The sequence below is a fragment of the Rhinolophus hipposideros genome (assembly GCF_964194185.1).
Source record: "Rhinolophus hipposideros genome assembly, chromosome: 3".
Classification (NCBI taxonomy): domain Eukaryota; kingdom Metazoa; phylum Chordata; class Mammalia; order Chiroptera; family Rhinolophidae; genus Rhinolophus; species Rhinolophus hipposideros.
In genome coordinates this window covers 101,682,123-101,704,830 of record NC_138049.1, presented here as the reverse complement: position 1 = coordinate 101,704,830, position 22,708 = coordinate 101,682,123, and the positions used below count along the sequence as shown (strand labels likewise).

The window sequence follows — 22,708 nt, the reverse complement described above, 5'->3', positions numbered from 1 at the left end:
GCCAACATGGACAAAAACATATTGACGTCAGTTTTGGGAACTTTCTTTTCAATCAACCTGTTTTCAGCCATGTGAGCCAACTTTTTCAGTTGTCCCCAAGTGGGAGGTTGGGCACTGGTTGTCTGTGCTGTCATCCGTCGACTCACAGTTCGAATTGGGGTTGAGGGCGAGGTTGGATATCTCAATTTTTGGAGGCTCCACTGTCTCTGTGTACCCTGTGAAGGGTTTCAGCCAAGTGCGGTTTCTCTTTCGCCAGCTGCTGCTCATGGTATGGTTTAGCACACCAACCAGGTATCCACAAAGGTTGTTCTTCAGGACCTGGAGAAATACAAGCAAAGCCTCGCCCCCATGTCAATAAAGTTCCTAGATGCCATTGATTTGTTTGAATGTCCTTCCACTAGATAGGCACATTTTCTAAAGGTTTTGGACTCTGGAGACTATTAAAATGTCTCTCAGCTGCAGTGTGTCCAGGTTGAGCCTTGGTATCTGAGCCAGATGAATTTAAAAAATTTTAAAGTAAACATAGCTCTTGCTAATTGTATCTGTGGGGAGGGGGTCCCCTTTTTCTCCCCCTTTTTGTTTTTTTAGTTGTTTTTTCAACATGGCATTAGCACGTTTAACAATGGCTTGACCCTGTGGGTTGTAAGGAATACCAGTGGAGTGAGTAATGTGCCATTCAGTACAGAATTTTGTACACTTGACACTGGTATATGCAGGGCCATTGTCTCTTTTGATTGTTAGAGGAAGCCCCATAATTAAAAAACAGACAGGCTTTCCCTCTCCCACAATACCTCGCGCTCTTTCTTTTCTACTTGGGCCCGGCAGGATGGCTCCCGCGAAGAAGGGTGGCGAGAAAAAGAAGGGCCGTTCTGCCATCAACGAGGTGGTGACCAGGGAGTACACCATCAACATTCACAAGCGCATCCATGGAGTGGGTTTCAAGAAGCGTGCCCCACGGGCACTCAAAGAGATCCGGAAATTTGCCATGAAGGAGATGGGAACACCAGATGTACGCATTGACACCAGACTCAACAAAGCTGTCTGGGCCAAAGGAATAAGGAATGTCCCATACCGCATCCGGGTGCGGTTGTCCAGGAAGCGTAATGAGGATGAAGATTCACCAAATAAGCTCTATACATTGGTTACCTACGTACCTGTCACCACTTTCAAAAATCTACAGACAGTTAATGTGGATGAGAACTGACTGCTGATCGTCAAATAAAGTTACAAAACTGCCAAAAAAAAAAAAAAAAAAAAAAAAAAACAGACAAACAAGTGGTGTATAGTATGGGCAGCAGTTTCGCCTCTTTGAGCTGTAGTTACAAGGAAGCCAGAAGTGGTATCAATGGTGACATGTACAAAGGATAAACGTCCAAAAGATGGAATATGGGTTACATCCATCTGCCAAAGGGCATTAGGTATAAGACCTCTAGGATTTACTCCTTCAGGGCATTCCTGTGGAGCATTAAGAATCTGACAAGTCGGACATGTTTGAACAATCTGTGGAGTTTGTTTATTAGTGATAGGAAACCGAGAGTAAAGACCACCAGCATTGGTATGGATTGAAGAATGAAAATGTATTGCCTTGGTAACATGGGCACTTCCTACTAATGAGTCTGCATTAGCATTACCCTGAGTCATAGGACCAGGTAATGTAGTGTGAGCTTGGATGTGAGTATAAAGAAAGGGCGTTGACGATTTCTCACAATCTGTTGAAGTTGGGTAAAAAAATTTGAAGAGATTGATTGGAATTATTAGAGATACTGTCTCAATATTTTGTACTGTATGAACAACATAAGCAGAGTCAGAAACAATATTTAAAGGATCTAAGAAAGTTTGTAAGGCAGTTAAAACTGTTACCAACTCAGCCTTTTGTGCTGAAGTACAGTTGGTGTGAATAAGTTGGCCTTTTTTGCTGACAATTACTGCTTTACCATTATTAGATCCATTTGTAAAAACTGTAAAGCCTTGAGGAACAGGAGTCTGTCTGAGTTTTTTAGGTAAAATCCAATTAGTTTTTAGGAGAAACTGAAATAACTTATTTTTTAGATAATGATTATCAATTATTCCAAAAAAGTCACTAATAGCAATTTGCCAAGATTCAGAATGAATGTTTAAATATATTATTTGTTGTTTTCTAAAAGGAACAACTATTTTACTGGGTTCTTGTCCATTTAAATGAAGTATCCTAGTGCAAGTTCAAGATGTGAGTTCTGAGATTAACTCTACATAGCTTGGAAGTGACTTAACAAAGTTGTTAGAAAAAGCCATTCTACCAAGGCACTTTGTTGAACTATTCCCACCATAGTAGGTGAATGTGGAGTAGGGAAAATTAACATTTGTAAAGGCGTAGAGGGATCAATGCGTGGAACTTGAGCATCCTGAATTTATTTGTTTGTTTGTTTGTTTGTTTGTTTATTTTTTATTATTTTTTATTTTTTTACCAATTCTAACTCTTTGTTGGCCTGAGGAGTTAGGCTACTAGAGGCTTCCCTCTAGTTGAGGGAAGGCCCGCAAAAGACCAAATAGATTAGTGAGAGCATAGGTGGGTATACCCAGAGTGGGACATATCCAATTAATATCTCCTAACAATTTTTGTAAATCATTTAAAGTAGAAATTTGATCTCTTCTACTTTGAACTTTCTGGGGTTTGATAGACTAGCGGTCCACAATTGTTCCTAAATATTGGACCAGTGTTGTAGTTTGAATTTTATTTGGAGCAATATAGAGACCAGCCAAATCAAGTTGTTTTTTAAGTAATTTAAAGCATGCTGCTAAAAGCTCTATAGAAGATGCAGCACACAGAATGTCATCCATTAAATGAATAATATAACAATCTTGGAAATTAGTTCTTACAGGTTGTAATGCTCTGGCTGCAAAAAGCTGACAAATTGTAGGGCTATTAAGCATTCTTTGTGGGAGGACTTTTCACTGAAATCTCTTTTGCGATATCTTTCCATCGGGACTCAGTTTGCTGATGCGCTCCCTTGTGAAATCCTGGGAAGAGTGCGAGGGAACAAATGGCTTGGCAGCTGTAAGGCAACAACTATACTTACACACAATTTAACAAAAATAAATGTATGAAAATATACTTATTTCATGAGTTCATAATAAATCCAGATCATTAAATAAATCCCATTGGCTGCTTCAAAGCTGGTGTAGATTTCTTTTTTTTAAATTAAATTTATTGGAGCAGCATTGGTTAATAACATATGCTTTTCAGGTGTACAATTCTATAATACATCAACTATATATTGAACCGTGTGCTCACAACCCAAAGTCTAGTCTCCTTCTGTGACTGTATAGTTGGCCTCCTTTACCGTCTTCATCCTTCCCCCATCCTCTTCCCCTCTGGAAACCACTGGTGTTTTCTTTAATATAGTATCTCCTTAGCTCCAGAAAGGGTTAAAGCTGGCATCATGGAAAGACAGCTGAATAACTTTGCTCTACTCTAAACCAAGAGCTAAAAATGTTATCATGAAAAGCAGTTGGTGTTAGCATAACCTTCTTGGTTTATTTGTGAAATTTCCTGAAAATGATATGTTAGTTCAAATACTACATAACTAGAAATGATTCTGATTCCATCTTTGAATATTTACAACATTCCAAAATGTTTTAAAGATGTCTCTTTTGATTTTTAAATAAACAACACTAGGAAAAAGCTATTAATACACAAAATATTATAAAAGAAAAAGTTGATTTTTATCCTTCCACTTCACATTAATATCACCTGTTTGAACTTAATAAAAGTATATAATGTTTATTTTAAAATACTCTTTGTTTTTTTAGGCCCTGAACTAAGGTTTCATCTTACTTGGGAAGGTCTCATTTGACAATCTGCAGATCTAGTCCTTTCTGAGTGGGCTCTATTTAGGGCATTGGCATGTGTATTTTTTTGGAAGCACTGCACTCCCATGTTTAATCCCAGGGTTAGGGGAGTGAGTTAATTAGTCATGTTCTGAAGGGTGTCCTAAAAATGCAAGGGAAGAAACAGACTATAGATAATTATAAGGGAGGTGTCACGGTTAGGAACAGCAAGTTTTCAAGTCAAATGGCCAGAGTTCAAACCTTGGTTTCACCATTTACTGTGTATTTATCCTCAGCTACCACATCTTTAAATTGGGTGTAGAATTACTCGGCAAAAAAAAAGAAAAGGAAAGGAAAGGTAAGGGAAGGGAAGGGAAGGGAAGGGAAGGGAAGGGAAGGGAAGGGAAGGGAAGGGAAGGGAAGGGAAGGGAAGGGAAGGGAAGGGAAGGGAAGGGAAGGGAAGGGAAGGGAAGGGAAGGGAAGGGAAGGGAAGGGAAGGGAAGGGAAGGGAAGGGAAGGGAAGGGAAGGGAAGGGAAGGGAAGGGAAGGGAAGGGAAGGGAAGGGAAGGGAAGGAAAGGAAAGGAAAGGAAAGAAAAGAAAAGAAAAGAAATCTTGCCATTTCTGACACGGATAGATGTAGAGGGTATTATGCTAAGTGAACTAAGTCAGATAGAGAAAGGCGAATACCATATGATCATGTGATTTCACTTACATGGGGAATCTAAAAAAGAATACAACAAATGAATAAATAATACAAAACAGAAGCAGACCCATAGACAGAGAGAACAAGCTGATGGTTGCCAAAGGGGATCGTGTGAAGGGATGGGTGAAATAGACATTAAAAAAAAAACAGATAAGACAAAAAGAAAACACTTAGTAAGATAGCAAGATAGTAGATTTAAATTCAACTATAGCAACAATTACATAAACTATAAATGATCTGAACACTCCACTTAAAAGTCAAAGATGTCAAATAGAATTTAAAAAAACTGCCAAACCCACTTTAAATATGGGGCTACAAATAGATTAAAGTACAAAGACAGGATAAAATAGTCTATGCAAACACTAATCCTACGAAAGCTGGACTGGCTGTATTAAAACAAAAAATAAGTATATTTAGGAGAAATATCACTAGAGATAAGATTGTATGTTTTCTAGCAATAAAGGAGTCAAATTAGCAAAAGAAAATATCAATCTTAAATTTGTGTGCATGTAATAGCAGAAATAAAAATAAAAAATAAATTGGGTGCACCAGTTACTATTTTTTTACTAATTGTACTAGTTTGCATAACAAATGACTACTCCAAAACGTAGAAGCATAAGACAATCATTTATTGTGCCCATGGATTCTGTGGGTGAGAACTTTGGACACAACATGGGGTTAGCTTGATACTCACTATGCGTGATGAGGAATTTGGACATGGCACGTGCAGGAAGACTTGTCACCGCTCATGAATTTGGAGGCCCTCTCCTGGAAGACTGGTTTACTCACTAGTCTGGCAGTTGCTGCTGGCTCAGTTGGGGACCTCAGTTCCTCTCCAGGGTGGTCTCTGTGCAGGCTCAGAGCTGCTTCACAGCCTGTGACTGGCTTTCACAGACCAAGTGTCCCCAAAAGGGTGAGCCACTGGTAGCTGTGTCACCCTTCCTTAACTTGGCCTCCCAAGTCCCCCCCACCACGCTGCTTCTACTGCACTGTATTCTTTAGTCACCAAGGCCAGCCCATATTCAAGGGGAGGGCAACTAGGTTCAACCTTTGTGGGAGGAATGTTAAAGATTTTGCCCAGGTGCCGGGCATTCTGGTTATCTCAGTGGTCAAGACCCAAGTTCCCACGTTTGCCAGGTTGCCCAGGGAAGCAAAAGTGACCTGCTAAGCTAAAAACAACAACAACAACAACAACAACAAAACATTCCTTTCCAAGTGAGAGGCAACAAGCATTTATTGAGATCAACAACAATAACTATTTGGGATGCACTGATTCAGGCAGAAGCCCGAATGGTGTTCTGATTAGGAGACAAAAGTGATGGGTATTTATGAGAAAGGAAAGGGGAATAATCACATCAATAGAAGGAAGGCATTTCTATTGGTGCAGATAATATAACACAGTCATGATAATTCTAAACAATGTCTTAAATTTTCAGTTCAGTAGTCCTAATAACTGCTTCTTGTTATTTTGCAAACAGTTTTTTGCAAGGCACAGGGTTGCTTAGGCCCAGTGCAAAGATTATTTTGCTCTTTTTTTTAACAATTCCAAAGGTGCGAGGTATAAGACATTCATGGCAGCTCCATCTCCATTCTCAAGGGGCCCTGTTTGTCGTATTGTTTACAGATCATAACAATGAAATATTCAACAATGAACTGACATTCCCTACCTCCCCCCAATATTCCTCTTGGCAGAGAGTATGGGCTGTCTGTGCCCTAATAAACCCATCAAATCAAAGTCTTTATTAGTCAGCCTTTCTCACGTAGCCCAGTGTAAAATAACTGACAACCCAAGGCAAATCATTTGCAAAGCATGATTGCAAGTCTTGCAAAAGAGGCGGGATCTCATGAGCCATTACAAAGGATGTAGAAAAACTGCTGGAATCACATGAAACTATTAGCAAACATGGATGTGACAGAGACAGACTACTTAACAACCAGAAAAGAAAAAATATCAATAAGTATGTAATAGGCACTTCAATAAAGAATGGTTTGAGGATGAATAAACTGTTATATATTCACACACTGGTTTTAAATGGTTGTCGAAATGACTGTAGCAACACACAGCAATATGAATGAATCTTAGCAACGTAACAGTAAGTGAGAAAAAAGTACCAAAAGATGATAAGACAGCTAAAAACAACCGTAGATACATATTAAACACACACACACATTTTTAGGACCATATATAGATGCAATAAAATTATAAAATTGTACAAGGAAAGTAAAGAAATGATGACGTTAGGATTCTGGAGGATTACTTGGGCCCGGGGAGGAAGTGACATGGGTTGGGTGGACCATCCAGTCGGAGGCAAATTAGTGACAAGAACCTCATTTTATTTGGGGTGGAGGCTTCGGGGGACTATTACAATATTAAAAGGAACTAATATTTGAAAAGTAAACAACAGAGAGCCATGCATGGAGCAGGGAGGAATATGCCATGCACCAAGGATTACAATAAATCTAGTTGTGAGCAGATGAGGCACAATAAGAAATAAAATAAAGCAAGGATAATCACAGCATTTACCTCGTAAAGTGGCTGTGAGGATGAAATGAGTTAATATATTGAAAACATTCAGAACAGTGCCTGAAACACAGTAACACTATACTATATATGTATTTTTGCTATCATTATTTTTACTGTATACCCAGGGGCAACTATTATTTATTATGGACACAAAGCTACTATTTATTAAGCTGTGTTGCAGCAGACACCATTAGCTTCCTTCCCAGTACGCATGTCCTCCTTCTTTGCTAACAGAAGTTTGCTTTTGTTCAGGATGGCAATGAACCGAGACTCAGGCAAAATATTTGCTTTTCCAGATATTATCAAGCGTGTCCATGGGACACAGTTCCAGCAAATGACACATAAGCAGAAAACCACCAGGGGCTCTAGGAAGACTTGCTTTTCCTGATAAAAGAGGATGACGTGGCTGGCACCATCCCTACATCTTTCTTCTTAACTTGGATGTGCTGTGATGCCTAGAGCCTCAGCAGCCATTTTGTTACTATGAGGCAACAGGCAGGAAGACAGAAGCAAATATGCTAAGGATGTCAACACAAAGGAATTTTTCTGCAGTTTATCGGTTACTCCTAGAGTTGAACATTCTTGTAACTATTGACACATGATTGAAAAATCTATGTCTAACCAAGTTTAAAAATGAGTGTGATAAGTAGAAAACTGAAGTTCAAAGTGATGAGAAAGCATCAAGCATAATTTAATTAATAGGCTTTTTCTCTCAGTTCCTGAAATCATGCCGTTAATCTTATAACTCAATTACAGTAAGACTTTATATTTACAGTTCCTTTCACAATTTGCCTGGTGATCCCAGCAGAACACGTTGCTGCCAGTGCCTCTCAGCTGGATGGCTTGCATTGTTAGGTCTGGGAAGAAAATAATGACAGTGAACACATTATAAGGCTTTACAGCCTAAGGCACCTGTATCAGTTAAGAGTACATTTGGCTGCAAAGAACAGAAACGCAAACAATGGTAGCCTTTAAAGAAATAAAGATTTAATTTTCTTCTCATAACAGAAAGTCTGGCAGTGGCAGTCTGGCGTTTGGGCACTGGCCTCTGAGGAGCACGTCTGGGTGGCTATGAAGAGGTAGGATAGAAAACTGTTTTTTTCACACTTTAAGTCTATTTGACTACTTTCCCCTCTCCAATACTATATTATGTATTGCTTTGTAACAAATTATCTCGAACCTTAGGAGCTTATGATAAAATATTTTTTATGTCATAGTTCCTGGGAGTGGCTTAGCTGGATGGCTCTGGATCAGGGTGTCTCACGCAGTGGCGTCCAGCGTTGGCTGGGGCTGTGGTCACCTGAATGCTCTGTGGGGGTTGGAGTCGGGGGAGGGGCGGTGGAAGAGACCCTCAGATCCTCATCCAAGCTCACTCATGTACTTATTGGCAGGAAGTCTCAGTGTCTTGCCGGCTGTTGGCCAGATACCTCAGTTCCTCACCTCCTGTGGACCTTTCTAGAGGCTGTTTGAGTGTCCTCATAACATGGCCGCTGGCTTCCCCAGAGCAAGTGATTCAAGAGTGAGAGAGACCAAAAACGGAAGCTGCAATACCTTTTATAACCTAATCTCAGGAGTGACATCCATTATTACAGGTGCATGCGATGGTCACACACATCAACCCAGGAGGAAAGTATGGGGAGTGGGCTCCACAAGGATGGAAATACCAGGAGGCAGGATCATTGAGGGTGAACTTGAAGACTGGCCACCTGGTTTAGCATATATTTGCCAACATTTGGTATTATTATTTTAAAATTATTTTCTATCCTGATATATTCTTCCCATTTAACTCACACAGTAACTAAAAAAAAAAATCAGAGTTTAATTTTTGAACCTTATTGATTACTCCTAAAACTGAATATCTAAAACGTATTTGTTGACCAGTTTCATTGTCCCTTTTACAAGTTATTTATGTCCTTTACCTAATACATTCATGTATTAGGATGTTAGTGATTTTTCCCCCAATTTGTAAGTTCCTTATATAATAAAGAAAAAACAGAGGCTCCTGTCTCGTTGGTGGGGAGAGTTGAGACCCTGCATTCTCACGGCAGAGCTGCAGGGAGCGCACAGGACCTCAGAAGGGATGTCTGGGTATTGAACTGGGGGTGACTGGACCCCAAGTACCAGGAACTCCCCACAAACCAAACTTGAGTCAGGCTCCCCTGAGTCCGCTTCTTAAGTTAGACCCAACCTTGGGCTCTGTTCCCACAGCCTCTTAGTCCGGTTTTAGCAAGAATCCTGCTGAGTGAATTGAGTGAAAATCCCCACACTTGTTACTGGCCTGCCTTCAGCAAACATCCTCCAAGCCTCACGTCTCCTCTTGGTACTTTTCCATCCATTCACCCCGACCCTGCTACTTAGCTATAAATCTCCACTTGTCCTTGCTGTATTCGGAGTTTGGCCCAATCTCTCTCCCCCACTACAAAACCTCCATTGCAGTAGTCCCTCTTGAATAAAGTTGTCCTTACAGTCTTTAACAAGTGTCACAAACAATGTTTTCTTTAACACTCCCCAACCTCAGTAAAAATACCTACGAGTATAACTCATGTGGGCTAGAAGCAGGAGCTGGTGGGCACTCACGAGGCATCTGTTAGCACCCCCAGGATGGCCACAAGTGGGAGACTGGCCCCTGTTTCTGGCACCAGGCTCTACATCTGGATTCTGAGGCATGTCTGAGAGCCAGAGGAGCCTTTTCTGTACTTGATGGAATAGCACTTTCTTTTTGCACTCATCTTGTCTGGGGGTCAACATATTATTCCCTTTAAATCTACCATTAAACCAAGTGTTAAATGAAGCCTTAGGGGAGACAGGAGTGGCAACAAAAATGATGACAGTTAATAATGATGGTCTACACAAAAGCAACGAATAACTGCAGGCAATAAAATTCAGAAAACGTTTACTTCACACAGGTGCATTAAGTACGGTCTGTTACAACACATGACATATTGAATTATGAAGATTCATATTAGACACCACCACATCTGTTCATTATCAAGTGCACATATGTTTTGTACGTTGTTTCTATACTCTGGTCATTCGGCAATAAGTGTTGAGTTCATCTGTTTACTTAGGCGTTTACCTCTCTTCCAAAGGCACTTGCTTGGTTATTTATAAATAATTATAACTTATATTATCATTTATTTTAAGTATTAATGTCAAAAACATTGTTTACTTATATTTAAGTATATATTAATATTATTATTTTATAATGCAATATGTCTGTCCTGTGTTGCAACGACACACTAAATGCGTCCGTCTGGCAGACGATCTTAACTGGGGCTTATTTTTGGGGTAGGGCTTATACTATAAGCATGCTGAAAAATCATGCTACGGTTTATTTTCTGGTTAGGTGTTACTTTCAGGGAAATACCATAGCAGTATCAGGCCAATTTAATTAGTTTTTTAAAACGAAAATGGATACTTGTATATATATGTATGTATGTATGTATTTGAGTTCTTAGAGACATAGCTTCTACATTTTGTTGTAAGACATCCATCAGCTTAAAAGAAAGCTGGTGAGATAATTTATGACCCCTTCTCACACCCTTTTCCTTGGCTTTGTATAGCACAGTTAGAATACGTACCATAATTGAACACGCTAATGCAAGAAGTGGCTTTATTATTTTATCTTTATTTTTTAAAATAATATGAAATCTGCCTCAGCGCTCTTTCTCAAGGATTTAAGGAGAAACTCTATCTCAATCATACCGAATTCCCAAGTTCACCCAATCTTGGAATCTCAGGGAAGGGCTCTGGCTTCAGGCTGGTGTGTGTCTGAGCTTCGGTTGTCACACTGCTCGTCGCCCCAAAGGCTGTGGCTTAGAGCTCAGTTCCCATGTCCATGCAGCTAACCCATTAGACATCCTGTCTCTCCAGGGGCTGGGAGGAAGGCACACTAGGGCTCCAAGGTGGGCAGAACCAGTCACCTCTCTATTCCCTCAAGAATAAGGAAATCCCCCTTGCTGTAGGGGTTGGGATCCATTCGCTTCTCCCTCAACTTCTCACCCCCTACACCCCCACAGAATCTACATCTCTGCCTTTAAGAGCCTAGATAGTCCACAGCAAAGGTCTTGTAACTACCTAATGGGGAGACAAGGGCATTCCTGTTAAACCTACAAAGAGAAAATGCGTGTCATGCTTTGGTGGTGAATCCGCCAACAAGCAGGGACACCAGCCCCAACTCTGAATGAGGTAATTCTGACAGTAAATCACACCGCTGCATACAAAGGCCTCATGATCTGACTCCCATCCAAATTTCCAGGGCCGTCTCTGAGCATTCCGTCTCCTGTATACAATGTTCTCACGTGCTCAAATATTTTTTCTCTCCTCTCCACTGGCTCACCCCCACTCATCTATTACGGTCATGTGAATCCTCAGAAAGGTGTCAGGGCTCTAGGTCGGCACCTGTAATTCCCTTTCTCTAGTGGTCGTAGGCTGACTGCGTAGTACCTCACACCAGTATTCCAAACGGGAGTATGCCAGTAAGTTCTCCTCTCTGTTTGTCTCTCTCACAGGAAGGAAACCACTTCCCAGAACCCCCCAGCAGCCTGCCCTTCATGGCTTATTGGTGAGAAGTGGGTCACACGGCTACTCAGAGCTGCAGGGGAGGCTGGGGAAGCAAAGGTCTATCATGTTTAAAGCACTGTTAATTTGCAGTCACCCTTATATCCTATGAATAAATACCATTCCCTCCAATACTCTGCCTATACGCATGTTGTCTCTCCAACCTCAAACAACCTCTTCCTTGACCCTATGTTTCTCTCTGATTTACATTCAGGCTTTCTCTGTTAGTCAGAGAAGTAAGAGATATCAATTCTTGGCTGATTTAGCAGAAAAGGCAGCTCATAGCTTATAGAAAAGGGCTAGAGAACCATCAGCTATCTACCGCCATAACGATGCCACATAAAGAACCACAAGACTTCAGTGGCATATAACATGAACAGTATTTAGTTCACAAGTCCGTGGGTTCAGCTTATCTGGGGCGGGGCTGATCTCACCCGGACTTGCTCAAGTGTCTGGGTGTCAACTGTTGGTAGGCTAGAGAGCTCTGTTGGTTTTGGCTGAGCTCATTCCTATGTCTGAAGCTCACCTGGCTGTTGGCTGACTAGGACGGCCTCAGCTGGGATAACTCAGGGGACACTCCTGTAGTACCCAGTGCCATTGGCCAGGGAGACTGTGCCACTGGGCCCCACTGGACACCTACTACATTAGGCCACCTGGTCGAGACTGGGAGACATAGCAGCCCTACCTAATACGTAGAAACAAACATAGAGAGGCAGCCAAAATGAGGAAACAAAGAAATACATCCCAAATGAAAGAACAGAAGAAAATTCCAGAAAAAGAACTAAACAAATTGGAGACAAAGCAACCTACCAAAGACAGAGTTCCAACAATGGTTTAAAAGATGCTCAAGGAACTTAGTGAAAGCTTCAACAAAGACATAGGAAGCGTGTAAAAGGACATAGAAACCATACAAAAGAACCAGTCAGAAGTGAAGAATACAATAACTAAATGAAGAATGCATTAGGGTAAATCACTAGCAGGCTAGATGAAGCAGAGGATCAAATCAGTGATTTGGAAGACAAGGTAGCAGAATATACCCTGTAGGGAGAGCAAAAAGAAAAAAAGAATTAAAAAAAGAGGATAGTTTAAGAGTCCTCTGGGACTACACCAAGTATAACAACATTCGCATCATAGGGGTACCAGAAGGAGAAGAGAAAAAGCAAGGGACTTGGAACCTATTTGAAGAAATAATGACTGAAAACTTCCCTAACCTGGCAAAGGACATAGACATACATCCCCATGAAGTGCAAAGAGTTCCAAACAAGACATACGGAGGCAGGCCCACACCAAGACACATTATAATTAAAATAGCAAAGGTTAAAGACAAAGAATCCTAAAAGCAGCAAGAGAAAAGCAGTTAGTTACCTACAAGGGAGCCCCCATTAAGATTGTCAACTGATTTCTCAACAGAAACTTTGCAGGCCAGAAGGGATTGGCACAAAATATTCAATGTGATGAAAAGCAAGGACATACAACCAAGATTACTTTACCCAACAAAGCTATCATTTAGAATTGAAGGACAGATAAAGAGATTCCTAGACAAGAAAATGCTAAAATTGTTCATCAGCACCAAATCAGTATTACAAGGAATGTTACAGGGATTTCTTTAAGATAAAAAAAAGGACAAAATTCTGAATAATAAAATGTCAATAGTACATATCTGTCAACAATTACTTTCAATGTAAATGGAGTAAATGTTCCACTCAAAAAGCATAGGAGGGCTGAATAGACAAGAAAATAAGGCCCTGACATATGCTGCCTACAAGAGACTTACTTCAGATTGAAAGACACATATAGACAGAAAATAAAGGGATGGAAAAAGATATTTCATAGAAATAAAAACAAACAAACAAACAAACAAAAAAAGCTGGGGTAGTAATTCTTATACCAGACAAAACAGACTTTAAAACAAAGCCTATAACAGAAGACAAAGGAGGACCCAGTAAGCCCACTTCTGGGTACTTATCTGAAGAAACCCAAAATGCTACTGTGAGGGGTGGTCAAGATGCAGAGGCAGCCTGGGTGTTCGTCAATAGAAGAACGGATAAAGAGGAAGTGGTACATATATACAGTGGATATTGCTTTGAAGGGAATGGGTTCTTGCCATGTGCGGCAGCATGGATGGACCTGGAGGGTATTGTGCTGAGTGGAGTATGTCAGATAGTGAAAGACAGATCCAATATGATTTCAATTATATGTTGAATCTAAAGAACAAAATAAACAAACAAAACAGAAACAGACATACATACAGAGAACACTTTGATGGTTGCCAGATGCGGGGAAGGGTTGGGGTGAGGGGAGAAAAAGGGGAAGAGATTAAGAAGTACAAATGGTTGTTACAAAGTAGTCACGGGGATGTAGGGTATAGCATAAGGATTACACTCAATAATATTGTAGTAATTATGTATGGTGTCAGATGGGTCCTAGATTTATCAGGGTGATAGATGGGACGGGGTTGGGGGCAGGGTGAAAAAGGTGAAGGGATTTAGAAGTACAAATTGGTAGTTACAAAATAATCATAAGGCTGTAAAGTAAAGCATAGGGAATACAGTTAATAATATGGTAAAAACTATTCATAGTGCCAGGTGGGTATTAGACTAGTGAAGGGATCACTTATTAAATTATATAAATGTCTAAACATATGCTGTACACCTGAAATTAATATAAAATAATACTGAATGTCAACTGTAACTGAAAAATTAAAAATGGGGGGAAAGGTGAAGGGCAATAAGTGGTCCAAATTTCCAGGTATAAAACAAATAAGTCATGGGAATGTAACCTACAGTATAGGGAATATAGTCAATAATATTGTGATAGCGTGGTAGGATGTCAGATGGTTGCTGGACTTATCACAGTGATCACTTCTTTAGATATATAAATGTCATATAACTAATGTATATACCTGAAGCTAATATAATATTGTATCTAACTATCTTTTAATAAAAATCTTTACACAAATTTTGCAGAACAATGCCTATCCCTGTTACATGTAACACACTTTGATCTCTTCTATTCCTGTCTATTCTATTTCATTAAAGTTACCTACCATGAAATCTATTTCAATTCTTCAATAGTTGACAAATGGTATTTTGAAAAAGACTGTATTAGAGAAAATTTTCCATATGGTAAGTTGTAAAAGAATGTTAACTGGGCAATGTTTGAAATAAAAATAATTAGACATGACAATTCTTGAGGAATATTCACACAGTGGAACAATACATCGTAGAAGATGGATAAACTAGAGCTCTATGTAGCAACAGAATGCTGGATGAAAAAAAAAGCCAGTTGCTAAAGCATATGTACAGTGTGATGCTATTTATAAAGTTTCAAAACATGAAAAACATGTTGTTTATGTATATGCACACATGTAGTAAAAGTCCACACCATGCATAAAAATGCTGAACACGTAACCCAGGATTATGGCTTTCACTGGAGAGAGGGAGGGGAAGAAGAAAATGGAGGGGCAAAAGGGGACTGTGTCATAAGGTTTTCTTGTTTTTTAATCTTGTTCTTATATATTACTCTTTATTCTTTAGGGGTTATCAAAGTACCACCCACTAACCAAATCTGTCTTTGGATGGCCTGAGAGCTAAGAATGGGTTTTACATTTCTCGATTGTTGAAAAAAAATTGAAAGAATAATAATATGTCATGACATGTGAAATTATATAAAATTCAGATTTTCTTGTCAACCAATACAGTTTTGTTGGAACACAGCCACACTAGTTTATTTTCATATGTCTATGGTTGCTTTCATGCAACAACAGCGGAGTTGAGTAGTTGTAACAGACATTGTATGGCTGGCCAAGTCAAAAATATTCACAATCTGTCCCTTTATAGAAAAAGTTTGCCAGCCCCTGGTTTATTGTGTGACATATATTTCCTAATAATTTTTAAAATGGTAGCATCAAAGAAAAATTCCAGAAATAAAAAGATGTATAATTCTACCACCTAAAAAATGAGCTTAGTTTTCCCGTTTTCTTGTAGTCTTTGATAAAACCCATATATTTTTATTGAAATCAGGCAAAGACATTGTGCGTTCTGCTCCCCCACTCTTGTACATCAGTTCATAAGCTTTTTTGTTGTCCTACGTAGCATTCAAATTTGCACATTTTAATGGCATGGCATGGTTTAGGTTTACAAACCATACAGCATAATTTGTGTAACTCCCTCCTCATATTTAAACCTTCATGTTCTTTTCATTTCCCGCTATTTATTATTGGTTACAAGGCAGGGAACATCTTTGTACACAGAGCTTCGCCCCCCTTGACTTATTTTCTTAAAATCCATTCTTAGGAAAGAAATTCTTAATCTTCCCTTCCCCCAACTCTAACAACTCTCTCCTTCCTCTCTTACTCCAAAAACCTTTTGCTTCTTCAGTCTTTATGCTTATCCCTTTGCCTTCATCATACAAGTGATTTATCTCATTTGCCTCTTTCTAGTGGTTGCTTAGGTATCAAAAAAGCTCTCTTGCTCTTAGATCCAGCTTCACCTTACCATCCCTTTGGTGGTCCAACATTCGACAGTGCATTGTGAGGGCTGCTTCTTGCTCTAATTTCTTAACCCTTCCTCTCATGACAGGGTCCACTCCACGCCCTGGCTGAGGTTAAAGTCTGCCCATGATCTGTTGGTAACGAAGTCCAAAGGCTTTTTTTTCTCAATTTCTATCCTCCCCATGGAGCTACTGCTCTGGAATTTCCTCTCTATTGTTCTTCCTCTCCTCTCCTCTCCTCTCCTCTCCTCTCCTCTCCTCTCCTCTCCTCTCCTCTCCTCTCCCCTCCCCTCCCCTCCCCTCCCCTCCCCTCCCCTCCCCTCTCCTCTCCTCTCCATGTCTCAGGGTTATCTCTTCCACAGAATCTTCTCTAAGGAAATGCAAATGAAAACCACAATGAGATATCACCTCACCCCAGTCAGAATGGCTATCATCAATGAGACAAATAGTAATAAATGTTGGAGAGGCTGTGGAAGAAAAGGAACCCTGATACACTGTTGGTGGGAATGCAGACTGGTGCAGCCGCTATGGAAGGCAGTGTGGAGGTTCCTTAAGAAATTACGAATAGAATTACCATATGACCCAGCAATCGCTCTCCTGGGTATCTACCCAAAAAATCTGAAAACATTTCACTATAAAGACACGTGTACTCCAATGTTCATTGCAGCCTTGTTTACGGTGGCCAAGACATGGAAACCACCAAAATGTCCTTCAATAGATGAATGGATAAAGAAGTTGTGGTATATATACACAATGGAATACTATTCGGCGTTAAGGAAAGATGATATAGGAGCATTTGTGACAACACGGATGGATCTTGAGAGTATAATGCTAAGTGAAATAAGTCAGACAAACAAAGCAGAGAACCCTATGATTTCACTGATATGTGGTATATAAACCAAAACAACAAAAGAACAAGACAAACAAATGAGAAAGAAAAACTCATAGACACAGACAATAATTTAGTGGTTACCACCAAAGGGTAAGGGGGTGGGGGGTGGGTGATGAGGGTAAGGGGATCAAATATATGGTGATGGAAGGAGAACTGACTCTGGGTGGTGAACACACAATGGGATTTATAGATGATGTAATACAGAATTGTACACCTGAAATCTATGTAAATTTACTAACAATTGTCACCCTAATAAATTAAAAAAAAGAAATCTTCTCTAGGGATTGGGATATACCCACCTCTTTTGAGTCTACATTCAACCCATGCATAGCTCATTCCCTTAACTCTCCTTGATCCTAATATAAGTTGTTTTACTCTCCTTTGAATGACTAGCAAGTTAAGGAATGAAAAGTAAAAACTTGAAGGCAGACCACATTGAGAGTCCTCTACTTAAAGTTTCAAGATAATCAAACCCTTGAGATAAATTCAAGGATCGCAGGCCACACTGTCCTGGTAACAGAAGATCTACAAGGTGAGGGCCTCAGATTAGCAGCTTCAGTGTCACCTGGGAGCTGGTGTGAAATGCATCACCTTGGGCTCCATCTCAGACCTACCGAATCAGAATCTAGGCTTTTACATAATCTCCAGGTGGTTCACATGTACATTAAAGCATGAGAAGCACTGGTCTAGTGGACCAGCGAGTGTCTGCCACTATGCCTCCATCAAAAGTGCTCTAGGATCCCTTGGGAACCTCAAAACAATGATATTTACCTCTAATGGGGCAAAATGTGGTGTAAGGGTAATTAATCTGGCTGCCACAGTTATCACCCCTTTGATGGACAGGGTTGATCCAGTTGGTCTCTTGGACAGGTGAACAGCTTCCTTCCCTTATCATTCTAGGTATCGGTTCATTCCTTTGAAGCTGCAAAAGGGTTCGAAGAGGACAACCTTTCCCAAGAAAGGAAGACTGTTCTTCAACCAAGAGAACAGGAAAACATATGGAATCTTTGGTAAAGTGGACACATCCTAACAAGGTTTAGAAAATGTTTTCTATCATCTTTTCCAACCAAAAATGTGTATGAACAACATGGAACCAAAAGACAACAATAGTTTAGATTCTTCAATCTCTCAGTTAAGCACTTACCACGTGCCAAGCACTCTTCTAGATGCTGGGGTTATCATAGCAGAGAACAAAACAGACAAATCCCTGCCTTAGTGGAGTTTACGTTCCGGGGGATGGAGATGGACAACAAAATAAGTAAATAACATAGTAGGCAGTGATAGTACTTTAAAGAAAACTAGAGTGATGGAGCCCGCTAAAAAAAATCTTAAATAAGATGATGGTCAGGGAAGGCCTCCCTAAATTGAAGACATTTGGGAATGTACCTGAATGAAATGAAGGAGCAAGTCATCTAGATACTTGGGAAAAGTGATTCCAAACAGAGGAAATTGCCAATGCAAAGGCCTTCAGATAGAAACATGCTTGGATTGTTCAAGGAACAGCAAAAATGCCAATAAGTGTGGTTGGAGCAGATTAAGCAAGGAAGAGAGTGGGACCAAATCATGCAGGGTCTTTAAGGACCTTAGGTTTTATGTCAAGTGTGATGGAGCCATTTCAAAGTATTGAGCAGAGGAGTGATGTCTGACTGGCATTTTAAAAGGCTCTCTCCAGCTGCTGTGTAGGGAATACACTCTAAGAGGGCAGGAGTAGAACCAGGGAGGCTTAATAAGAGGCTGCTGTAAGGATGTTGGTTGGTGTGGATTTGGGTGGTCATGGTGGTGGTGGTGGTGAGAAAGGTCCCAATCATCTCAACTTCCCTAATAAAGACTATTTAATAAGTTATCACCAGACAACTGGAGGGAATTTTTAAAGTCTTGGATGGGAAACTGGCTTAGATGTAGAAAACCAAGAATAGGGATAATAGGGCTTCTTTGGGTTGAACAATGTTAACGGTATCCCCTGGGAACCAGTGTTATTTAACATTTAATAAACAATGAAGAAAAAAGGAATACTTTGAGACATTTCTAGTATACAAATTATACTCTGCTTTTCACATGTGAAATAGCAAGTTAATAGGGAGCTCTTCTGGAACATTTCTGAAGCTCTGTGCATAGGCTGGAAAGAGACAGGTGACTTGCCACATGGACAAGGGTAAGACAGCTCCTATAGGGAGAAATAACTCTGATGATACCTTTAAGATAATGAACTCTGACTTGCCAGTATCCACTGAAGAAAGGATCTAGAAGTCACTGTAGGTCATTTCTTCAAGACATCAGCTTTTGAAAAGTCCAAAATGCCAGCAAAAGTTCTGGCTGTCCAGCATAAAGACAAAACATCAGCTTCAACAAAACCTCAGGAAACCTCTCTTGGAGCTCAGTGTGCAGTGTTGGTCACTGTATCCTAAGGAAAAAAGAGCAGCCAAAGAAAGGCAGCTAAAATATTTAAAAGATAAGAATAAATGGATAAGAGGGGCTTTTGTTTGATGGATTAAATGCTTATAAAGGTGAGTACGTGAGACAAGATAAGATGAAACTATAAAAGCACAAAAGGTCCAGAGAAAGTAAAAACAGCTCTTTTTATACAAGCCCATGATTGTGAAATTAGGGGGCAAAAGAAGCTTCAAAATAGGGGTAATATCTATGTAGAAAGGGGCCACTGGAAGGCATATAAAAAATGTCTTTTAGACAGGGGGTCCTTAAGTATTCTCCAACATGTGGAAAGCTACCTGGTAGCAGTAAACAAGCCACCTCAACAGTCCTTTGTTGGAATAGAAACTATTCTGACTGGTGTGTGCTTTCTGCCCAAGTCCCTCATCACTGGTGTACTACCACAGAAACTCAAAAAGAGCAAAAAACACTTAGAAGATATTCAAAGGATTCAAAATGCTAATATTAAATCTCATTCTGGATTTAAAACTGGATTGAAAATAAACTCAAGGGTGAAAAACTGATAATAGATTAATAAGAGAAATTAAGTCTGTTTGGGTTTATATCCTAAATCTCTGTGATTCACGTATGGAGATATAGTATGGCCTCGCAAGAAATGTTACTTGCTGGTCTGAATTGGATGAATATTTTGTCAGCATCTGGGTTCTGGTCAGAAAGTGACCGTTAATTGGGTGAAACAGGGATTCAGGGGTGTCCAAACACGCTGCGATCCATTGTTAATTGGCCGGCAGCAAATTCCAAAAATATATTTAGTTTACTTAAGCAAACCAGGTGAGGCAACACGTACTTCACCTTGAGCGAGTGGCCCGGCTGTTTGGCATATGGCCCTTGGTGAAAACCGTTGAAAAAAGTTTGGACACCCCTGGATTAGATCATTTGAACTTCACCCACAGCACAAGTCCTTCAATAGTGTTTAATGAACAGAGGAGAGGAAGGTTCTTATGAACCAACCATTACTCACGTGTTGAACAGTTAGCAACCATACGCTATCCGACAGTATAGATCTTCCTTCACAGATTAAAAAATATATATCTCGGGGTCAAAACGGAAAGGGAAACGGAGGGTAATAACCAGTGTCATTGAGCTGGGTGGGAGATTTTAAAATGGGCTGCAAACAACACATGCGCCCTTATTTTTAGGTCAAGATTTGTGCATATAAATAAATACATATGCTGTCTCTTCCCAAAAATATTAGACTCAAGAACCTCATTCCCCTCAAAGAAAACTGTACCCTTTCCTCTTCCCATGGGTCCTTTACCTGCTCTTCCCCTCTCCAGGTTGAGGAACTTTCAGCCCCGCCTCCCTGCCGGTCCGAGCTCCGCCTTCCCGGACCACCTGTGTGCCCAGCCCCTGACGTCACCATCCAGCTTCAGCTGCTTGCAGGATTCCGGCTCCTGATTGGTTCGTCCGACCACGGCCTGGCAGTCCACCAATGGCAGCAGCGCTGGGTTGGGAGGTGCCCATATCCAAGATGGCGGTCCCAGCAGCTAGGAGCGGGTGACCGGCAGCGGGGGAAGCGGCCTGGGCTGGCCCTCCGGTTGTGGGGTCCTGGGGGCATCTCGCCGAGTACCCCCTGGCCCGCCTACAAGGCCTTCCCCGGGCCAGAGCAATGGCTGCGGAGAACAGCAAGCAGTTTTGGAAGAGGAGCGCCAAGCTGCCGGGGAGGTGAGCCCAGGAGCTGAGAGGAAGAGGGGATCGGACCAAACCCTTCCAGATCCGAAGCATGAATCTCGCGGGCCTGGAGCCCCGCAGACCCCGGCAGGCTGGTTTGGGCCACGTGGGCTGGGGGAGCTGGGGCTGCCTGGTGGCGGCAGGGCAGCTGTCAGGCTGAGGCGCAGGCAGCAGGGTTTGGGGGTGGCTGTTGTGGGAGCAGCCGGGGTCTGGGGGTGGAGGGCTCTGGGGGGGCTGCCCTCAGCCGGGCGGTGGCCGGAGTGCGGGCGTAAGAGACCCTGGAGTGGGATGAGTAGCCTGTGTCCGTCCTGGGTTAGGAGGGCCAGCCCTGGAACTGCTTCTCACTTTAAACAGAACCCTCTCTTGGGGGGTCTCCCCCACGCACAGGTGGTTGTTTGGACAAGGATGGCCCCTTCCCCTGCTCCTCCAGCTCGGCACGTAGGAACCTTTTCCTGGATTCCAACAAGGTTCTGCTGGGAGCTTGGGACCGTCTGCAGGGGGACAGGAGAAATGAGGAAAAGTCTCAGGGCCGACCTTACTTTATCTTAAGTTGGCCTTTTCCCATTAGGGATTATTACGGGGTGACCCAAGAATGAGGTTATTTCTTTAGCCTTTTGTAAGGATTTATTCAACCCCAAGTGGCCCCTTACCCTCCTGCGTTGTATTGTACTACTAAATTTTTTCATTGTTCAGTTGATTAGTTGGAGAGCAGACCTTCTAAGCTATTTTTTTTCCTTTTTGATGTATTTGAGACCCTTAACAATTGTACATCCTTCCCTCTGCTGTTGGTTTACAGTTTCAATTTGTTTTCGGCAGAGTCCTGAGAAGTATAAGGAGTGTATGTTTCAGTCGTGAATTTAAGATTTCTGACAGCCATAGTCTACTTAGTGATGAAATTCATGTGGGTTGCCCCACATGCTACCTTTCCTCATTGATTGGGGTCTTTTCCTTCTGGGATAATCCTTTGAACTTGTGACCCCTTTTTTTTTTTTTAATAGCAAGAAAGAAATGAGGATCCATGGTGGCTATATAGCAGACTTATTTTATTTAGGATCCTATTAGACATATGGAGAATGGTGGGAATCAACTTCTACTGACACAGTATTAAAATAATGCAAGGGAATGCAGAGACAGCTTCAGATGAAAGTGCTGTGGAATTACAGTGTTAATGTCAGTGCTAAAGACTTCTATGTTTTTAGATAAGCACCACTTCCTGCCAACTGATTCCTTTTCCTTCCTGGTCTAGTGAGCTCTCCAGTCTCACTAACTGTTGCTCTCTGGGGTTTTCCATAGTGAGATCATTAAATGTTGACATCCTAAGGTTATAATCAGAATCAATGGGAGAACTGTTAATTCAGGAAGCAGTAGATGAGATGTGGGATATGGCATGGTCTTTTGTGCCTACTGAGTGCTAGTTATGATTAACAATCTTTTGTTTTCTGTGTTTCCTATTTTGGACTATAGGAACAGTCACCTTTTCTCATAGGAACAGTCACCTTTTCTCAAGACACTGCTTTTGCAAGATAGGAAGAGGAGTCTTTTTAGTTTTCTCAAAGTTTCTGGTTTCCTTTTTCATTTTGAAAAGGAATATAGAGGGATAGAGGAGAGATC

General features: G+C 41.0%; 2 protein-coding genes across 4 annotated transcripts in view; both read left to right on the top strand.

The window, feature by feature from the left end:
* Positions 1-790: 790 nt before the first annotated feature.
* Positions 791-1,231, top strand: LOC308493109 (large ribosomal subunit protein eL31). The gene has a single exon (XM_081038862.1). It carries the CDS (start codon positions 827-829, stop codon positions 1,202-1,204), a length of 378 nt encoding a protein of 125 aa, XP_080894988.1. The 5' UTR covers positions 791-826; the 3' UTR covers positions 1,205-1,231.
* Positions 1,232-20,872: 19,641 nt separating this feature from the next.
* LOC308496194 (TBC1 domain family member 22B) overlaps positions 20,873-22,708 on the top strand; it is a 65,708-nt gene continuing 63,872 nt past the window's right edge. For all 3 annotated transcript variants that reach the window (XM_081044989.1, XM_081044990.1, XM_081044992.1), the window contains exon 1: positions 20,873-21,091. In XM_081044989.1, the coding sequence (XP_080901115.1) occupies positions 21,036-21,091 (56 nt within the window). In that variant the 5' untranslated portion in view covers positions 20,873-21,035. The remainder of the gene's footprint in view (positions 21,092-22,708) is intronic.